Raw genomic sequence first — 22,449 nt, forward strand, 5'->3', positions numbered from 1 at the left:
CCACGGATCACATTACTGCACACATGAAGAAGAGGTCTAGGCAGTGTGGCATCTTTTATAGCTTGAAATGTGTTTTGAAATGGGAGGGTGAGCATCTGCTCCTTTCAGGTCCTGCACCATTTGCAGAAGATATGACAAGAAGTGAGAGTTGAATGGATCCTTCAAACCTACTGCATTTAATTAACTGACAACACATTTGCTTAGCCACATTATGATTCTCAGTAGATGATGTCAAAGACAACTTAATCTCATGATTAAATCAATAATTTTATAAATACAACTCATATCAAAAGGACCCTGAACTGACTAGGCATTTAAAACCTGGACATTTAGACCCAACTTGTTTGGACCCAACAGTTGGCAGAAACTGTTTTCTCCAGTACGGGAGGGGTGAAGAGCTGACAGATTACCTTTGACTGTGCAATAGCACCACTGCCTTGTGTTTTGAAGGGAAGAGGCCACATACTTCCATTTGCCTTCCTCTGTAGCCCACTGTTGTGACAAGAGTAGGCGTAAAGTTTCTCAGGAGGAAACAGGGTGCCTTAAAAAAGTTTTCAGGCACTTGGATCAATAACCTTGATTGACAAAGTATTGGAAGGATCTAACTCATTTCTCCCCTCATTTCTCCCCCATTACCTGTCTCTCCCACTTTGCTTGGTTGGTACAAAGTGCAAGACAAACAAGTCACACAGCAGTCCCAATACTGCAACTTATTTTGCCACCAACACCCTCTAAACACTGCCTAAAAATTCTACTGCATTTTGCAATACGAGATGAACAGTTTCACTGGGTTCTATCAATTCAGGATCCTGATTAGCACACCAGCATAATGCCATACTTGAGCACAAAACATCTGGGACATTACTGCTGGGTCCTACCCTCAGAAAAGGCCATTTCCTGGTGCTTCTGCAGGATGAGTGTTTTATGATGCAGCTGGTGATACACTTATAAAGGGACAGTCCACCCTCTGGAAGGCTCCTTAGCTCCACCAGGAAAAACCCCACCTAATACAGTCTTCCTCCAAATAATCGTCCTTATTTGCTATACTCTATACACTCATTTATATCCAAAGTAGTTTATAAGGCTCTCAAAGCTCCAAGTTGAATCTGCATTATTTTTTCACCTGAGTGAAAAGCTGATTGATCGAGTGGACCAACAGACATGGGAGCTCTCGAACCTGGTGCAAAAGGTGTCTGATCATGATGCTGGGCCTGATCTGCTCCACTGGACTCAGGTATTCTCACTTTGCTGCCAATATCTGATGTAGACCTGTGCGTTAAGAAAGAAAAAAAAAAATAGACATTTGTGTCACTCTGACCCACAGATGAGATTTGTTGCCACATAGAGGCCTGTCACCTACAGCAGGACAAAGCCAGTGAGGAGCAAGCTGTCCAAGTCTGCTCTGGCATGACAGAGGTCTCAAAAACAACTGGACAACAGGAGAAGTTTGGAGAAGTTTGCAAACAAGCCTTTTAGCCTGGTTGCCATTTTATCAAAGCATGTTATTGCTATCGTGCAGAGGCTTCGCTTGCTGCTTCGAACAAATGCCTGTGAATACAACACCAAAACCAGAGCTTTACCATAATTCACCAGAGCTTTACCATAATTCACCAACACAGCCTACAGACAGTCACAGCAGTGTTCCTGACATGGCACCATACAGTAGGAGATCACTGTGGTAAATAACATTAACTGCACTCAGGGAGTGCTGATGTCTTTGGAAACGTCACAACTCCTTACGACACAGGAAAGCAGGAGAATGATTGTGTGAATTATCTGCATCAATCCAGCACACCATTATGAGAACTGAGGCAAAGGATGCCTTCAGAGAAACAAGAGCCTGCATTTCCTAATTTTTTTTTTTATATTATAGACACAGACTAGCTAACCGAAAATTCATTGTTATTTTGTTTTGTGTTAAAATGAAATAAAACCAAAACGTTTCTAATTTTGTGGGTGTATCTTTTCAAGTGCCTTGTAAGTGCCCCTTCAGGGTTTGCCCCAGTTCTTATTGACTGTGGGTTTTAGAGACCATGCCTAAAGTAAAATAACAGATAAATACCTCCTGAGAGAGGCAACAGCCACAGGACCCGTTCTGGGAGGGACAGGAGGGGGAGGAGAACCCATTACCATCTCAGGAAGCTGAGAAAATCTGTAAGCCTGTAACAGAGGAAAATAAATATTTTGTGAAACACCAGTAGATCTCAGTCAAATTGAAAAGCAAAACAAAATCAGAAATTAAATACTTGCTCTGTGTGCCAGCTAACAGGAAGCTAACTTTTTGTGGCATCAACAATAATTGCATTTGTTTGAGAATTTACAGTGCTTTAGTGACTTTTGAATGTGGAAACCTGAAAAACCTGAAAATGAGCTCAGAGACAAGAAGAAGTCTAATTAAAATAAAATATATGAAACACTGTCTCTGTGACATTTGTAACTTGCTGACAAAGCAGATCTGTTGTGATTATGGGGGACTCAACATCTGCTTTGGATCATGGGAAAAAGACCTGAGTATTTTCACTTTCTTCAGGAAAAAAGTATTTCAAAGATCCAGAAAGACTCCTCAGAGCGGTGTGTACTACGGTGAAGCTCCCTGTGAGCAATGCATATTTCAACCTCTTCCTTTCAGCCTTCAAGAGATGAAAAGAAGATTTTCCACAAAACTCACAAGTTTTGTAACTTCCCAACACAGCAACAAAGGCCTCAAACAGTTCTGAAAAGGCAGAGGAACACCAGGCCCGACTCATAAAGTCACAAAATTAGACAACTTGCCCACAATAAGTCTGAATTTCATCATTAATACATGTGAAAGAGGAGTAATTACGTGCATGAAAGCCACAGCACCCAAGAAATGACATGAAGGACAAAATTTTCCTCCTAAATCTTTTTTACTGCCATAGATTAGAGGCCATAATTTTTCCAAATCACTTAGAGACACAGGAATGATATCTCAACTAGATGCATCACTAAACTTTTCTTTAACACGTCATGGGTGAGGGTTTAATTTTCCTGTGGGGTTTTGGTTTATTGTTTGGTTGGGATTTTTTTTTTTTCAGTTGTGGTTTTCATGACGATGCTTCAGAGCAATGTACAGGATTAAAGATAAAATCAGAGCAATAAAAAATCAAAATTTTTGGAAATGCTGACCACTCTCAAGACAATGACATTTTGACCAAAAAAAAAAAAAAAAAAAAAAAAAAAAAAAAAAAAAAAAGTGGAATGCAATGATGGGACTTTGACCCTCTAAACAAGAAGAATCTGGTTTAGCCAGAAAAGCTCCTCCACAAACAGCAGTGAAAGTTAAAAACACATTAAAACACATGGGATGAGTCACACTCTATCTCCTGCCCAGAGAAAGAGCCTACAGGATTTACATGATTATTTCAGACTTACCACCTACATTTAGGTTGGAACTGGGAAATATAAATCTTACATTATATTTCAGAAAACACTGCCTTTAAGTAATCATCCTCTAAAATTACACATTTAGACTGTATTCCAAATACCTTCATTCTCAAACACCTGCAAAACTAGGTCAACAAAAAGGAAAGGTAACTTTATTAAACTGATTTTTGATGTGTCTCCAAGGGAAAAGCAATACAGACCCAGCTTCTTTCTCTGTCCTCTCACTGCTACCTCTTTTAAAGCAGGTTAGAAACCCTCAAAGGCATGTCTCTGAAAATAATTTTTTCTTTCATGCCACCTACAAAGTCTCCTAATATTTACTTTTACCATGCCATCATGATATTTAAAGTATGTCTATATTTAAGTGGGGAAAAAAAAAATCTTAAAAGACACTGGTACATATCTTAGCCAGGGGTTGGAAATACTGATTTTTAATGAAAGAACTGTAGGGAAAAAAACAAATGCTATTTGCATCAAAGAAAACCTCAGTTTTATTTCTCCTGGTAGTGCTGGATGTGAAATGGTCTGCAATGCCTCTCCTGCATCTCAAAAGCTGGCAGTGCCCTCACAGGCTGACTGAACACTCCCTTCTGGCTGCACAAGCCTTTCATCCCACATCTTGCTCTCAGCATGCATTTGTGCCAAGTATGAAATCCTTTTTATTCCCCCTATTTTAAAGGAACAGCACACAAGAGAATGTTTCAGAGTGGAAAGTGACTCCAGACACTGTTTAGCAGGGTAGGCAGAGACTCAGAGGTAGATCTGGGTTTTCTCTTCTCTGTTGTGCTTTGGAACATGGACATCAAAAGAAGGATTAGGTATTTTAAGGGATCACAGTTCACAAATATGCTGCGACTTGCACTGGAAATTTCGGGGGGAAAAGTAAAATAGAAAATCTAAGCCTTTATTATGCTGCTTACATGGGAGATGAACAATTTTGAGTGAGTGGCAATATTTTGCTAATGGCTGGGCAGAAAAAAATCCTGTTAAAGTGAAAAATCCTGTAAAAAGATCTGCTACACCACTCTGAGGAACTCTGGAGTCTGTCCAGAGGGGACAGGACTCAGCCCTCAATGCCCTGAGCTGCCACACACACCAACGGGGTTGTGGGAGGGAACTCCAGTGAAATTTCTAGAGTTTCTCCAACAGGTTGGGGAATTAGTTTTTTCCTGCAAGCAATATATATATGGAAAAACAAGTGTTCAAAACCTAAATGAAATCAAAGTTTTACCACAGAGGCCCATTAAAGATTTTTATGAGCCTTTATGCTCTTGGCCAACCAGCATGATTGTAGAATTAAAGTCACTTCACCATTGTGAAATGAGTCAGAGAGGAAAACAACAAACCAAAAACACAACCCAGCTAATTTCACAGATTTGCCTGATTTTACTCTTCAAAATGCATTTATCCTTTTCAAATCCCTTGGTTATTAGCAAAAAAAAAAAAAAAAAAAAAAAAAAAAAAAAAAAAAAAAAAAAAAAAAAAAAAAAACACCACAACAAAACAGAAACTAACAAACAAATCAAAAGCCCAAAAAGAACAAAAGACAAAAGTCTTAAGAAGCAAAACATTCTGCATGGGTTGCAAACTCCATGTTTTGAAAAATGAGAACGTCTATAGTACAAAGGCTATAACAATCACTGGCAGAAGTAATCACACTTGAGATCCAGGACAGACTGCACAGGTACCAGAGTGCAGACTCTGTGCCACCCTTCCAGTGAGAAATGCCAATGAAGGAGTCTGCTGCAGCTAGAACACTGACAATTTAAAAAGTAAACCAATAAATAATGTTCAAAAGGATGAAGTGCAGTTTAGCAGCCATTGGGCCGAGGACAATAAATCCCCTGGAGGACAAAGTCCAGCCACCAGCAGACACCTGCACCATTGTCCCCTACAACCCACAACAGCCAAGGTACCACCCATCAGGATGCAGAAAAGAAAAATCCCAGCATGGTTTGGAAGGGACCTTAAAGATTATCTAAGCCCATGACCCTTGCAACAGGCAGGGATTCCTTCCACTAGGCCAGGCTGCTCAGAGCCCCATCCAGCCCAGCCATGAACACTTCCACAGCTGGACCATGCACAACTTTTTGGGCAGCCTGCTCCAGTGCCTCACTACCCTCACAACACAGAATTCCTTGCCTGTATCTCACCTCACCCAACCCTGCCCTCTGTCAGTGTAAAGTCATTCCCACTTGTCCTATCACTACATGCCCGTGCAAAAAAGCCCCTCACCAGCTCTCTTGTAGCTCCTTTAGGTAGTGGAAGGTGCTCTAAGGTCTCCCTGAAGCCATCTCTTGTCCAAGTTGAACAAACCCAAGTCTCTCAGCCTATGTTCATAGGCCAGTACACAGCAACTACAGGCCAAAGTAGAACCTTTGCATTTAGTTTTAAGGCTACAGAATTCCTAGTTGCAGTACTTAAATATTTTACCACCTTCCACTTACAGATTGGTCTTGGGTGAAAGTATTCTGTGTTGTCTTCTAATTACAGAAATAGCCATCTCCTAACACCTCACCATAGGAATTAAAAGGTCAGTGTCCTTGTTAACTAGTAGAATTATTAACTTATTTGATTATTAAATTGCAATCCAGGAATAATGCAAATTTATTGATTTGACTTTGCCTTTATAGTTGCTCTGTTTTATAGTAAGCAGCTGTTACTGAAAGTGGCTGAATTTTGGTAAAACACTCCCACTTTACCTCTGTTAAATGAAGGGGAGCTCTGAGGACGGGGATACTTTACCAGTCACTCAGGCTGTAAGTGCTGGCCATCAGTGCCTGTTAGTGGTGCTGGGTCTCACATTGGGACCCAGAGCTCTGTTACTCTCACTCCTCTTTCCAGAGCACTGAAGAGAAGATGTGGAAACTGGTCCAGCCTTGTGATGAAGAAGGTTTTCTTCTCTAGCCTCAGCTCTCACTTGACCCAGCTGAGCAAATTTCCTAAGTTGCAACATGATCAACCAAGGCATGGAGCTGGTGATCGGGCTGGCATCACACATTCAACCCTTTAACTCCATCCTCCAGTCACAGCACACCAGATGGGTGCCAAGGACTCAGCCAAGTGTTACTCAGCATGCTTTTGGAAGCTCCAGAACAACAGGGAGAGTTTGCATTTCACTGGCTTTCCTCTGCCAGCAGAAGGCAGGAGCTTTGTGTGGAGGAATCCTCTTTTCACACGTCATCCAACGGGCAGGCTGGCAAACAGGCATTCCCTCACAAGAGCTACAGATAATTTTGGTATTAATGGCAGCATGTATAGAAAAAACCCAACCAAACAAATAAAAAACACACAGAAAGCCTCAAAAGGGAGAAGAAAATGGAAAAGGAACAAAAGGATGCATGCACACTCTGGAGAGATACACAAATGTTTGGTGGTAGCCAAGAAGTTGACTACAAAAAAAATTAAAGATCCACAGTTTGGAGGACCCTTGAAGAAACACAGAACTAAAGAGTGGCTCTGGATCCTTCTGCACTTGTTCCATCTAAGCAGACAAAACGCTCTTGAATTTTCAAAGATTAAATTTTCATTTTCAAAATGCTCAGTGTTTGAATTGTAACAGTATTGTTGATGTTGACTTTTAATTGCCACTAAGAACTGAATTTTAAGAAAGGGCAAAAATGGCTAGTTCATGGTTCACAGACGTAAAAACATCTCAGTGCACAGGTACCTCTCATCCCCAAAGCTGGGGATATTTTCAGTTCCAGCCCTTCATCCCCATGAGAACAAACCAGAAAATGGGGTGGTTGGAGCACAGTGCATATTCCTGAAACTGATATGCAGAAAACTGTGAATTACCAGCCTTTATCCAGAGCCCAGAAGCCTGTGCCTATCCTAATTTGTGGCAATCAGCTATCTTCAGGGGATTTAAGTCTGTCCTCAGAATACTGGAAAGATAAGCAAGAGGTCCCAAATATGCCAATGATTTAGGAGAGCAATAAGTCTTAGAAAGACAACAGTGAATCATTCATTTATCAATGAATCATCACTCATAAAAAGAGTGGCTATTGTATTTTTTTAAAAACCTCTCACCTTATAATATTTTTCATTTCGTTTTAGAAAGATTCTTTGAAGTGTTGAGGTAATTTGACTCCCCATTAGCTGTCTCTTAAGCTTTTAATCGAATTCTAACCATATTATATGATTATATGCAGTACGAATTTCATCAGATCAATTTCAAAGTGCCAGAAAAAACCTTTAGCATGATTTAAATATCACCAACCTGAAGCTTTGCAGGCAGTGGCAGTGGCTTTCGGAATAGTTCAGAAGCAGCATCTTTTAATGTATTTTTTATAGTCATGGAAGGAAGTCGTGGTAATGGTTATTTTGAACTGAGGATATTTTTTGGCATTATCCTCTTATTCTAGCCAGAGTTAGAGACCCAATTTGAAATACATTCTTTAAAAAAAAAGTTTTCTGACCAAAAAAAAGCCTTGGAATGAAAAAATTATCACACTGGTATTGTTAGATAGGCTATTCCTTATCTGAAAGCAATCACCTCTGGTTTAGATTTGTATCTGACATACAAGAAAATATATTGTTGAGTTTCACATTACCATATGTGGGAATTCAGGGGCAGTTTCACACGTGAGGGTGTGCACAGTGCTAGTGTCACTGCTGCCTAGGCACCTACAAAATTCCCTTAACAATTTCCACCCTCGGGTTTAAGTTCCTAACTCATGTATAACTTCTGTGAGGTGAGGACATGTTAGCTGCTGCTTGAGACTAGAAAATGAAGGAGAAAATGAGTTATGAGGTCAGCTAGGAGACCTGTGGAATTAAATCTTCTCTAGATTTCTTCTCTAGAGACCCAAGCCAATAGCTGTAAGTGCAAGACTACCAATAACAGCCCACATTTCAGGTTGCACTTGGGGATAAACCTCTCCAGTGATGCAGAAGTGTTGGTGTTCCCTACCCAGATGTCACCGAAAATATAAATTCCATAAATCCACGTTGATTCCTAATAGGCATTCACTGAGTAGAAGGAGATGTGCAAACATGTTTGGGAGCTATTGAACAGCCTGCAGCCTATTGTTTTAATTCTTAGTACAACTTAGACAGGACAACCTTGCTGCTAAAACAGATACTGAGTCTTTCACAGTGTGAGGCTCACTCATCCTCCCAACTGCAAAAATAATCCAGGTTTGTATATAGGCAAGCACATATGAACATATGTACATATATATATATATATATACACACATACAGACCTGTGATTATGGGTGTGTAGTTTGAATAGAAGTGTGTAATATCACATGGTGGAAAACTTACAGTTTAAGGTTTCAGAATACATTAATATACATTGCAAGTTGGAGGTTTTAGAGTGGAGGCCAGTCCTTCTTTTTCACCTTCTTCATGGGTTTGGGTGGTATTTTGTAATTGGATAGAAAAGTTCACCTTGTGGGCCATGGGTGGTTGATTATTGGGTTAAAAGTAATTAAGGTGTCATTTCTTAATTGGACAGTACACCCTTAAAAGGCCTTGTAGAGAGAGAGAGAGGCCATTTTTGCTTTGCTGGCTAGAAGTGCCATAGAACTCACAGTTTGTTAGACTGTAATACAGATAAGAATTAATAAACATCTGGGTCCAAACAAGAAACACCGTCTCGCGCATTTAATCCCAACCCTGGCAAAAAAAAAAGACAAAACGCTACAGACTTAAAAAAAAAAAAAAAAAAAAAAAAAAAGTGTCTCAGAAGAGAAACCCCTTTCTGACATTACAGCGTAGCAAAGAGAAGCTCCACTTACGGGCCTGGGCAAGCTGTACTGGTACATCTCTGGCCTGTAGGTGGGCACCCACTGCACGCCCGCCCGCGGCCGCGTCATGGTGCCCGGGGCGCTGGTCACCACCTCGGAGTAGGGCAGGTGTGGGGCCGAGCCGTAGGCGTCCTGCCGGGGCTGGCCCCCGTGGCCAGCAGAGGCCAGGCTGAAGGCCTCCTCCAGCAGCATGTGCATCTGCTGCCGCACCTCGTCGATGGACGGCTGCGAGCTCAGCGTCGACGTCTCCGAGTGGCCCTTGGGCTGCCGGGCCCTGCCGTAGTTCCGCGGCTCGTTGACACGGTCAACGTTGGTTTCCTCTATAATTTCAGGCTCGGTCTGGTGGGCGGAGGAAAAGCGTGCGTGTCAAAGGTTTTACAAGACAGCATTTTTTTACAAGGCAGCATTTGTGCCGCTTCAGCGCTCTCAAACACAGACTGACAAATCGGGAATTGTGACGACGTAGATGTGTGACAAATATTGGAAAGAAATTACATGTTGCAGGGGAGTATAATAAACAGCCTTTTATATTCTGCACTGTTTGCTGGGAAAAGTAGCAGGGACACTCTGTGGCAGATTAAACTGTCAACGACTCACTTAAAAACAATTAGAATTCATGTTTAAATTCTTGTCTTAGTTGTGGTATCAATGGCAGTACAACTGTGCCAGAAAGAGAATGGTTCCCTAAATAGTGCCATCACTGGGAAGGACCCCTGTGAGCTACAGAGCTAGAGAGATTGAAATTGCTTTGTTCACGCTCTCACATTAAGATCTCTGAACAATGAAAGCTTAGGAGTTTCTCTGAACTTCCTAACAATGACACCACATTTTCAGTCCTGCCCCTTGCAAAGAACACCCTGGCCCAGCTCAGGGGTCTTACCCAGTTCCCAAACGCGAGTTAGAGGTATTTATACAAAGTTAACCTGGGAACAGGGAATGAAGCACATTCCCCAATGAGCACATAGTGCCTGGGCAGCTTAGCTTGAAGGGTTACATCCTAGGTTGATTCCTTCTGTACAGATAAGTACGAACAGAAATCACCTCCCTGCTTTTTTTTGGCTAATACTCCATGACAGAAAACAATCATCACATTGCAAGAAGTTGAAAGTGGAATACCACCCTTCATCTGTACTTTGTGAGATAAGTTTTACACTCTGGAGTTTTAAAAACATATGTTTTAAACCAGCAACTGATTCCTTATAATGCTTTAAATACCTGTAAAATGCATGGACTATGCCAGGATAACTGGGATGAGCAATAGGATATGTGCCTCCTTCTATATATAGCATGTGGTTAGAAACTGAGCTAGCGTTTAAAATAGCCATAAATAAAAGAATACAACAGGATGTTCTTGTTAAAAATTCCAGCGCTATCCTGATCACTTCAGTGTTCTCTAGCTCCTAGTGTGGCATATTTTTTCCCCTCTAATAGTGCTTTTCCACACCTGAATAGATAAGTGACTGTGCTCCCAAGCTTTTACAAGCTATAGGACAATCATAATACATATTTCTTCCTTTTCAGGGGGAAATATCAAACTAGTTTCCTTCTTCTGTAGTTAGCCACTCAGAAAAGATGTATGTTGCTAGTGAAAACTGATAATAAACCTAAGTAAAATATTAATTTGCTTTCTCTGTTTTAAGTATAGCTATATTTTGTATTTAATGGAAATATAGCAGTAAAACATGAGAAAAACTGTAATAAAAATTAATGATTTGCACATTAGAATTTAACCATAATTTATATAGTCATGGTTATGAAGTATATTATCTAAATTCAAAACCACAAACTCAAATTCCCAAGTGGTACACACATCAGATTGGGAAAGGGAGAATGCAACTGCACCAAATTATCTTAAATGGAAGAACTTTGTAGGACATCTTCAGCTATACACTTTCCCTTAATTTCCTTGCTGCATTTTGATTCCATTATTGTTTGTGTTGCTACAATATATAAAAGTTAGACATGTTTTATTAGCCTGACTATAAAATGCAATGATAGTTTGTGTAAGTGCAGCCAAAGAGCCTCTGAAATCATAATGTCCTGACTGGATGATTAATAACCATGGTTCTTCTATTTGCTCATGCCTGCAAAAATGTGAGTGGAATCCCACACAGACCTATTAGTACCCAATGCTGAAATAAATCAGGTTTTCTACTACAACTCACTGGTGAAGCCATTAGACCTCCACGGAATGTTTAAAATATATCACGTGTATAAAAGATGCATACTAGCAGCCAAGGGAGCTTTGATTTATCAATACAAAAGCTGACATGAAGATTTTGGACGAGAGTAATAATCATTTCTGTTCCTCATTTTTTAAAATCTATTTCAATTCATCCAGTCACTTTCTGAGGTATGCCATTTGCAATCCTATCAACTGAAACATGTAGCTATCATAGAGGCCACTATACATTAATGCAACCATTATATAAAATCATACACAGTTACTGTATAATAGAAGGAACTAGACATACATGAAGAAAGCAAACAAAACCCTGCAGTGAGAGACAGACCTTCTGTACCTTTTGAATAATTCTGCTGCTGCAACTGTATCAGTAAAATTCTTTATGTGAACGTTAATCTATAAGGTTTGTGATGGATTGCATTAATTTAGCTGTATCGACAATGTCATGCCCATGAATTCTTTTGTATACTGATCTCTTAGACATGTATAATAAGGTCATTTTCTTCCTTTTATACCAAAAAACAGCCTAAATATTTTCCGCTCTGTATGAATCTCATTAGAGCATTGAGGTTCCAGAGTCTTTCGTTATGGCGTTTATTCTACACACAGTTGTTCATGAACTTGTTGAAAATAATAAATGTGTTAAGGAAGTCTCCTTAATCTAATTCCTAGTTGAAGGTGATGATAGTGAAACCTGTTGGGATTCTTTCAAACGGAAAGCAAGGTACTGTTAAATAATAATTCATTTATAAAAGACACTACAAAGGCAAATAATATACTGAGAACATCAAATAGTAGAATGTACACTCCAAAATAATATTAAAAGGTACATATTCCATATGTAAAAATGTAAAATATTGTATCTTTATCCTCATATCTTTACTAGTTTTTAGCTCTGAGAAAAAGAACCATGATTCAGAGAAATATCACAAAAATTAAGTATAGAGAATGAAGTATTTTTAGAAAAGTATGAATGAAGTCTTTTAGAAAACCATTTAGAAGTTCATTATTGAAAGGAAACCTTGTGGTTGTGCACGAGTGAAGAATTCTTAAGGAGTTTTCACAAAGACTCTGGGAGATCTCAAGCTCTCTTCTTTAAAAATAAAAGCATTATTATTCTTGGGAAGAAAAACCTCAACACATAACCTGGGTGTACTGGTAACAGCTCCAATTCCCCCCACAATTTTTTTATGCTGTAAAAAAAGTCTCATGACATGAAGGCAATACAAACTATTTGATTCATAATTTAAATTATTTGGCACTGCTTATAAAATGCAAAATTTCACTGTTCCTTGGCAGGACTTGCTGCTAAATAACATGCTGGGAGGAAGAGGTTAGCAACAGTCTGAGAAGGCTGGAACATTTAATACGACAAATCGGATGTCAAGAATGGGTACCAGGTGTTGCTGTATGAGACAGAAAGGGCCCAATAGTCAGCCTTGGTCACTCAGACCAGCCCTTTCTCACCCATTTCCAGAGGTGGTTAGTTGGTGAGATCCATGAATTCCATGGATGCAGGCACCAGTGCCCGCCCGTGGGTATCCTGTCAGACACAGCTCCGAGGAGCCCCAAGCAGGAGCAGGGGACCAACCCACGCTTCTGCAGGCTCAGCCTCAGCTGCATTTCAATATCCTGGCCCATTTTCCCAGCAGCATTTCTGTGCTTTCAAATGCATTCAGAGCTGGGAGAGGTGCACTGCAGTGAATCTGCAGTGCATCGGGCAGAGGGATTTTATGTAACTTATCAGTAAAGCACTGTGCCAGGGACAGGTCGCCCAACTGCAGCACCAAAGGCAAGGCAAAAGCAATTTTTTCTGTGGTGTGCACACATCTCAGAGTTTATAATTACTCTGAGGACACTTCAGAATCTGAATAAGCTCATTAATCTACTTTCAAGGGTTTTAACAAATTTTCTTTCAAATATATTTCATATATAGCGTGCACAATATAGTGAAATACATTTCCAAAATGCGCTGCCGTGCCTGCTCCCAGACTGTTTGCAACATTGATTTCCAGGGAAACATCCCTTGTGAAAAACTAGCTTTTATTAGCATGGTGTTGACATCCTAATTCCTCAGAAAGCAGTGCAGCAGTCAGCCCACTCAGACAGCCCCACATGACTCCTGCAGTCTGATGGGAAGTGTCCAAATGCAGGGAATCATTTCAGAAATCTGACAACTACAACATCCCTGCAGAATTTTGTAAAAGGTTTAAACTTTCCTGAACACATCCCCCCAACTTTGGTACTTTTTTTCACTTTGCTGAAAACACAGTTCTGGCAGACAGAGGGTTGAAAATGAAACACTACTCCCCACCCCACTCCCCAAAAAAGTGTTTTTCACCTACAATGTTTTGAGGATGGGCAACCACAGGTGGACTTCCTTATTTTCCAGAATGGATTAGAGCCTCTCTAGGGACTGATCTTCAGGGCTGGCTGACCTACAGTAGCTTGTGCAAGTGACAAATGACTGAAAAACTCAACACTGCCCTGGCATGGGGGCTATTTTTAATCCTCTTTCTGGGTTCACACAGTGTCAACTTTCACCCAGTGTTTGTTCAGCCTGCACAAGAAAACTCCTCTGCCTTGTGCTGGCTGCATGAGCTCCTTGGACCATAAAGCAGCATCTCCTCTGGCTGGGTTTGACATTTACCTACACAAAAGCCTCCCAGTTATGATGGGAGCAAGAGGGCAGCACCTGTCCCTAGGGGACTTCCACAAAACACTGACATTGGGACTTAGGTGAAAATCCCAGAAGTTGGCTGTTCATTCTTCTGAACCAAGAGAGCAGCTCCAGGCTGTTCCTCCAAACAAACAGAGAATTTTAATTGCAATGAAGAAGAATTATTCAAGATTTAATACTTTGGCAAATAATGGGGTTTGGGCAAACATTTTGTTTGCATTTCAGACTGTAAAATGATGTAGAGTGGTAAAGTACATGAAAGAGCTTTTTTCAGGCTGCTGAGTGCACACAAACTCCTGTAACACTAAATATCTCATGGCAATCTGTCTTGTGGCTTATCAATAGTTTTCCCTGGCTTTAGGAGCAGGTTAAGACTTTGCCAAGCAGATTTCACTGCCAATGAACTCACATCATATCCACTGTTCCTGATGCCACGTCTAGGCCTTTCCCGAGTCACCAGAAGATCCATCTCAGTTTCCCCTGGGCTGGGACTGTTCAGGGACTGCCTGCTTCTGTACACTGAGTTCTTCAATGGCTGCCTAGACAACATGAAACGAGAAAACAGTAAAATGAAAACAGGAATTAATGACAGGCAGTAGTTGTGAATACTCACCTTTGTTCTAAAATCATGATGTTCATAAAAATGCCACTTTGTTACAGGGTATTCTTTCTACATATATGAAGTGCTAGAAACCAGTAATCTTATTAAGGGATGATTAATTGTTTTTTTACAGTTTAAGGGAAATAAAAGTCACGTAAAGGGCATGGACATTGTATGTGGGAGCTTATCAGATGAAATATGTATCAAAAAGATATCAGGACCCTTTTAACTTCAGCTGGTATGATGGATGGATGGATGGATGGATGGATGGATGGATGGATGGATGGATGGATGGATGGATGGAAGGAAGGAAGGAAGGAAGGAAGGAAGGAAGGAAGGAAGGAAGGAAGGAAGGAAGGAAGGAAGGAAGGAAGGAAGGAAGGAAGGAAGGAAGGAAGGAAGGAAGGAAGGAAGGAAGGAAGGAAGGAAGGAAGGAAGGAAGGAAGGAAGGAAGGAAGGAAGGAAGGAAGGAAGGAAGGAAGGAAGGAAGGAAGGAAGGAAGGAAGGAAGGAAGGAAGGAAGGAAGGAAGGAAGAAAGGAAGAAAGAAAGAAAGAAAGAAAGAAAGAAAGGAAGGAAGGAAGGAAGGAAGGAAGGAAGGAAGGAAGGAAGGAAGGAAGGAAGGAAGGAAGGAAGGAAGGAAGGAAGGAAGAAAGAAAGAAAGAAAGAAAGAAAGAAAGAAAGAAAGAAAGAAAGAAAGAAAGAAAGAAAGAAAGAAAGAAAGAAAGAAAGAAAGAAAGAAAGAAAGAAAGAAAGAAAGAAAGAAAGAAAGAAAGAAAGAAAGAAAGAAAGAAAGAAAGAAAGAAAGAAAGAAAGAAAGAAAGAAAGAAAGAAAGAAAGAAGAAAGAAAGAAAGAAAGAAAGAAAGAAAGAAAGAAAGAAAGAAAGAAAGAAAGAAAGAAAGAAAGAAAGAAAGAAAGAAAGAAAGAAAGAAAGAAAGAAAGAAAGAAAGAAAGAAAGAAAGAAAGAAAGAAAGAAAGAAAGAAAGAAAGAAAGAAAGAAAGAAAGAAAGAAAGAAAGAAAGAAAGAAAGAAAGAAGAAAGAAAGAAAGAAAGAAAGAAAGAAAGAAAGAAAGAAAGAAAGAAAGAAAGAAAGAAGAAAGAAAGAAAGAAAGAAAGAAAGAAGAAAGAAAGAAAGAAAGAAAGAAAGAAAGAAAGACCACTTAAAAAAATAACAGGATCTCCCACATACACAGATGGGGAGCGGAGATTTTGGTTGCTGATCCTGAGCAAGGAGAGAGAAGCAGAAAAACATTCCACTGAAACAAACCCCCAGCAAAGGGAACAGGAAGAGACACAGCAGTGGGAGGAAACTTCTTGCAAGATGCTGGTTTTAAATAGTCAGTTTGGTAATTGGCCACAGCTTTCTTAGAGAGCTGTGCTTCCTGGCATTCAGCTGCTTCACTGGGACAAAGTGCTGCTCATCCCTGGGCACTGAGTTTCCCCTGCTGAGTGCCCAAACCAAGGGGAAGCAAATGCAAGAGAAAGGCAGAATAAAACCGAATATCCAAAATACCCGGTAATGTCTCCAGCAAAACCATTTCTGCCCTTGTTGCTGGTTACACAAAAACAAATGCAGCATCCCTCTGTATGCATGTACAGAAATGCAGAGCATATCTGTACATATCTGCAGAGGGTTTGCCAAATGGTGGTACAGGAACTTTATGCTTCATCAAGCTGCATCTTTTAAGAAGGCTACTTCTACACCAGGAGAATTTATGAGTTGTTCTCACACTGTATCTGGCCATTACTCATTTTGTTGCACAATCCAGAGAGGCACTGCTCCTGAAGTAGATCAGTAACAGATGAAATAATGGCATGCCAGCTTCATTTATTAACACAGTAATTACACTACTAGAGCCTGATACAAAGTTATCTTTGCCTAGCCATGCTATTTTTCTGCCTTGTGCAATTACTCCATTCAGAATATTAAAATTAGATCAGGTCACCTAACACATCTCCGTGCTGTTTATTTCACACAGGGGACCTGCCAATGCTCATAGTGAAAAAAGACAAATTGCACTGCTATGTCTGAAGTCGCACTTTCAAGTCACTTCATGGTTTAACATCTCAAGAACCATCAATGAAATAAACAGACAAGAAAGTCCAAATTAATTCACTGATAAATAATTCTTCAGTTATTCCAGATCTTGTTAACAGCACTTTTTGCCGTGACAGATCAGACCAGCAGCAACTGGTTTGCAGAAATCTAGAAAGTAGGACATTTACATGATCAGACAGGATAAAAGGAAGGGGAAAAAATGCCAGTTTCATGCTTCTGATTAAATAAATCACTCAGGCATGTACTTAGTTTTAAGGCAACTTTCAAAAACTTCTGTGTGACCTTTGATCACCAAATCACCATGCGCGTGTTTGGAAGTCCCAAATGCACTGCCAAAGCAGAAGACAAGCAGAGCTTTTGGAAGAAGTTTCCCTTACAAAAATAATATTGAATAAATTTTTCCTTCCTATGTAGTCTTTCTCTGACTCTACCATTGATATTACCAGAAAACAGAGTTGTGCACAGGGTAATCAGATCTGACAGTCTTCATCTTCTCACATGTAAGGTCTCTAAAATTTCCTATGTTTTACAATAGGTCTATAAATACTTAGTTGAAGCAATTGTGGTGTATTTTCTAAGGGATTCAAATATACAGGTCTGTAAAACATGCAGATTCTTGACCTGATTACAAACTATTAAAGAAAATCCAAGAATAGTGCATATCATCAGTAGGCTCTTAAAAATTACCTTGAGATTGCCAATTACCTCATTTAACAGAGTTTTACTAATGAGAAAGGAGGTATGAATAGGAACAACTGCCATTCAAATGGGTTAGGAAGTGTCTTCTGGGAGCACACTTGGAATGTGTTAAACCACAAGATTATAGCACTGATGACTGAAAGGTACCTAGAACACAAAGCTCTTTGTTCTGGAAAAAAAAAATCAAATCATTTATCAGCAACGCTTTGTAAATCACTTTAAAATACAATTTAAAATTAATCAAAAATATGAAGGTAGACTTGAGTAATCAACTGCATCCCTATTTTCTGATATGCTTTGGAAGTGTTATAAAAATGTGACTTAAGTTAGAGACTTAGGTTAGTGATTTAGAAAAGAGTAGAACAGACTTCTTCCCTAGAAACTTTGAAATCTTTGACTTAGTTTTTAGTGATGTCATTTAAAAAATTCAATTTTTCAAGTTTTAATTGCTGTAACAGTGATTCAAAGCAGGAAAAGATTTTTTTTCAATTATATGCTTGCTCAGATTGCTTTTCATTACAGAAATGCAATTGTATTGATTCATTTGTCAATAACCAAATCCCACATTACCTTGTAGTGTTTTTCAAGGTTTTCCTCCAGCAGTGTAACATTTTAGCCATCTTATTTTTGTTTGAAAAATAAGGACAATAATTGTCACGTGTGTTGCAGCATACCAGATTCAGTTCCAGGTGTTAGTATGGAAATTTTAGCACAGAATTCAGAACTGATTTGTTTGTAAACACCTGCAGCATCTGTAAAGTTCATTAAGTGTTCTGTGTCTTCACAGAAAGCGCATCAGAGGCGGTTCTCTCCCTTCATGTAGGGATACAGATAATATATTTAACAAGTCCAGCAGCCAGCCTTTTATGCTGCAGCCACACATTGGAATCGTTCCTCCACAGGAGTTCACCTGCCTCCCAGCAGTTTCTCTCATGCCAGGGACCACTGTCTCAAATAGACTGTGACAGATTTACACAATACACTGGAAAACATGCAGGAAAAAATGCATGGGATCTTCCCACACACTGGCACGTGGACAAACAAGCATCATTTAACAAAAAGCCACAAAGTGTGATTGTGGTAAAGCTTCAGTTTAATGTTTTAAACATCACCTGTGAGCCCTGTGACACACAATGAACGTCCCAATTAATGCCTCAATCAGCCACAGCCACACCAGTGTGTTGAGGGAATTTTCCAGCTCCCTGGACTAAATGCATTCCTCAACAAGGGTTCCCAATGCAGCCCTGGAAACCCTTGTTGAGGAAAAAAATTGGAAAATAAATAATAAAATAAATAAATTGGAAATAAATTGGAAAAGTGTACAAGGAAATGGTGCCCCAGGACATTCAGCAAGAACATAACACATGTTTGAGCCAGCATCTTTTCTCTTCATTGACCAGTGTAGCATCCCTCAGCCACTGAACTCTAGACCTACAGAAATTTCTCTGATCTCAGCTTTTGCTTTGTAATTCCCATTACAGCCTTTTTCATCCCTGTGCCCCGAGGGCAATTGCTGCAGTGGCACTGTGTGCAATGCCTGTGTCACTTGACATGCTTTGATTGCAGCCAGTTTAGGCTCATAGCAAGGACTTGGTCTGAGCTTTCCAGGAGATGGGATTGCACCTCCAGGTGTGAGGGCCATTTCCAGAGGAAAGGTGCTTCAGTATCCCTTTTTCTCTCATGGATCAACTGATGTCAGTCCCTGATTACAGTAAGAACCAGAGCCCTCCTGTGCAAGGTGTAATGGCAAACATGCTCTCTTATCATTCTTCACACCCTCAGAACTTCCAAGGAAGAGGAATCTACACACTGTGCCATTCCTGGGTGTGATCTCCTCTTTCCAATGTGCCAGTTTGTGTTTCAGAGAGCGCCAGCAACAGAGCACCCACCCACGGCAGTGGCTCAGGCACAATCAGCACCTGCACTCCCCCCTCATTTCTAAAATGGGATTTTGAATGCTACTGGTATGTCATCCTCAGGAGACAGTGAAGTGTTAATCAAACATCGGTAATGTTATACAACATGCCAGCTTCACGTGACAGATGAGCACATTATGAATTTCTCTGTTAAAGGCACAGGAAGATCACTGATAACAGGCACACACAACACCTTACAGATACTATCGCTGCAGGACTTACATGGACAATGCACTGGTTCTGCTAGCTCATGCCCACTGCAATAGTTATATTCAGATTAAAATAATGACAAGATAGTAACACCACTGTACTTTGAGAAAGAGCCAATTCAGATGCTAACTTCCTGCCTAAAGTCTGTTCTGAGTATCACCAGTAACATTACTACCACTTTTTCTGTTTACCTTTGAGAAGAACTTGTCCCTTTCCTTTTTTTTTTTTTCTTTCCCTTTGTTTGTTTGTTTTTAACCCCACTGCAGCTTTACCAGAGGACATGATTTCCATGGGCTATATTAATTTTCTTCATAAAGCAGAAGGGACCAGTGACCATACAACAAACACCTGGCTCATTAAAATGGCCCCTCTGACTCCCAGGACAGCAAGTCTCCTCCCAGATGAAGAACTGCAAATAAAAACTCTCACCTGTTCTTTGGCTCAGCAAATGGAGATGAGACATCTGCATCTGGATCCAAAATGTGGTCAAGTTCTTTCTGGTTTTTCTCATACATTCTTTTTCTGTCTGTCAGCGCCTTGCTATTATCAACCTGTGGGAAATCATAGTACCCTTTCCTCTTGGCTTTCAGGCGCAGCTTGTTGCGGTAGTGCTCTATATCAGACTTCTGCTTCAAAGCCTTGTTCACCTAAAAGGCAAGAAGATGTTTCAGGGCTGCTGGTGGGCTGGCTACCTCCAAAGGATCCTGTCAGCGCGTGTTTGATGCGCCGCGTGTGTCATCCCTCTGTACCACACCGTGCCATCTGCAAGCAGCGAGGAACTGCAAGTGAACAGAGTCGCTGCATTTTTATGGCTTGGCAGATGGTTAAATAATTTTAGCCTAAAAAAACCCGTGTACCATTACAACAGTGACTCAGAGACACCCACTGAGGAAAAACACGGCTGGTGTCGGCCAACTGCCGTGACCCAACGCCGCGTGTGCTTCGGGGCACCGCGGGCACAGCTCGCCTCTGAAAACTCTGCTGGGGTGCAGAGACATCACCCCTGACTGCACAAAAAGTCACCACTGATGGCTGGGGAGGAACCCCAGTGAAACGTCATCAAATGCTTCTTTTGTTTATATGCTTTCTAACAAATCTCTTATGGTCTCCTGTCAGAGAGGAACCTTGAAAAAAGGGATGATTGGTCTATCCTGGTATAGCTTAGTGCCATGGTTTCTCCCAAGTACTGAGAAAATTTCCCTCCTGCTTCAAACTGCAAGTTACTGGGAAATCAGGAATTTACTTGAGCTTTGTGCTTCCAGAGTCAAATTCTACAGTCTTCTTAAACTACAGGAAGTGTGTGTGTAAGGGTGCACACAGCACCAGCAGGGTCATCCTGCTGCCTTACAGAAAAGACATGATGAAAGCTAAATAAGCCTTTCTCTGAGTTTGGAAGCTGCATGACACACCAGGACTGAAAATACAAGTATGAAATGGAGCACAACAGGCTGCAATAATCCAGGCCCACATGGGACCTCTGATGACACTGCCTTCTACACTGTCCCTGGCAGCAGCTCTCCCTGCTGCTTTTAAACTCTTTTTAGCTGTTTAAACGACTGTTGCAGTATGAGTTTGTGAACAAGGCACCTCTGTGGCTTGTTCCCATCATGTTCAACAACTTCTTAAAAGCCTCAATCCTTTGTAAATGGAGTGGTCTTGATTAAATCTACATCAAAACATGAGCATAAATATTGCAGTCAATTATGTTTTTTGGCCATCATCTGGAGCAGATACTTGTGCCACCCCACATTTTTTTCTTCAGAACAACTGCACCCTCTGTGCACAGGCTGGAGTGCAGAGCAAGGCCATGGTCCCACCACACCCCTTCTCATTCTGACTGAGATATATTGCTCAGTACAGAAAGCTCAGCTTGGCACCCAGATGATCTATACATATTTGCATGCCCAGCCACAGAATTCATGTAGGAAAAGATCTTATTCTGCTTTCTGCTTTCATGACTCACTTTTTTAAATAGAAGAGAGGGACACTGGGAAGGTAGGAGTATAGAAAATTGCCTCTTCCAAGGCTGCAGGCATTCACAGGTGCCTTGTGAAAGAGCAGATCTTAAATTCTCAGATCTCTGAGCCCACAGTGCTAATGGAACGTATGCAGCGTAAAGGTGAGATGCTCCCAGCAGCCCTCAACTCTAAGAGGCTTAAGAGCATTCCACTTGTGGCTGTAGCCAAGGAAACACCTGGAGACACTTACTAGGCAGTCCTTACCTCCCCATTGATGATGGCAGACTCCTGGCTCCTCTCTGAAGCAGCATGGACAGCAGGGAGGGGCACGGGTTTGATGGCGATGAGCTGCACCGAGCCGGAGGAGGTGTCGAAGGGGTCGACGGCAGACTTGGCGATGTTATCAAAGAGAATCCCTCCTTCCTCTTCATCACTCACAGCCACTAGGGCACATCAAACTCACTCAGCACAAAGAGACAGACATTTCTGCTGCATGCTCAAGGGGAAATTCAGCAAGCACACTCTTTGGATTAATGACGTGCACTCGAGGTGCAGGCCTGGGAGACCTTTACGCTGGGAAAAACATCCCATCAAATGACAGGAAACACTGTGTATTCTAAGGGTTATCTGTCACTTCCCCAAAGAAGGTTGATCTCCGCTAATGAGATGGAAAAAAGGAGAAGAATGACACAGGAAATTGTATGAAAATGACAGGGAAAGTTACAGTAAATGTTTTCCTAGGTTTCACATGGAAACACACACACAGACAGAGGTGCCCACGTGCCAAGGCATCAGGAGCTACACCTGATCAAACCCAAAAGTGCAGCTTTTTTCTGTCTTACGCTGCAAGAGCAAGGGCAGACTCAAAATTTGCTAAAATAAGTAGGTTTCTCTTTCAAAACTTATTTGTGCTAAAAATGCCATTTAATAAAATAAAAGCACTTTCTGCTGTGTGTTAAAATTGCTTAAGAAACTGATGGT

General features: G+C 40.8%; 1 protein-coding gene across 2 annotated transcripts in view; it reads right to left on the minus strand.

Moving 5' to 3' along the window:
- The window catches only part of KIAA1549L (KIAA1549 like), a 68,601-nt gene that overhangs the window by 6,591 nt on the left and 39,561 nt on the right, over positions 1–22,449 (minus strand). For both annotated transcript variants that reach the window (XM_066320482.1, XM_066320481.1), the window contains 6 exons: positions 21,733–21,911; positions 19,940–20,157; positions 14,436–14,565; positions 9,153–9,500; positions 2,063–2,160; positions 1,124–1,269 (listed from right to left, as the gene is read on the minus strand). In XM_066320482.1, coding sequence (XP_066176579.1) covers positions 1,124–1,269; positions 2,063–2,160; positions 9,153–9,500; positions 14,436–14,565; positions 19,940–20,157; positions 21,733–21,911 — 1,119 coding nt within the window. The remainder of the gene's footprint in view (positions 1–1,123; positions 1,270–2,062; positions 2,161–9,152; positions 9,501–14,435; positions 14,566–19,939; positions 20,158–21,732; positions 21,912–22,449) is intronic.

This window comes from Sylvia atricapilla, chromosome 6 (genome assembly GCF_009819655.1).
Source record: "Sylvia atricapilla isolate bSylAtr1 chromosome 6, bSylAtr1.pri, whole genome shotgun sequence".
Taxonomy (NCBI): domain Eukaryota; kingdom Metazoa; phylum Chordata; class Aves; order Passeriformes; family Sylviidae; genus Sylvia; species Sylvia atricapilla.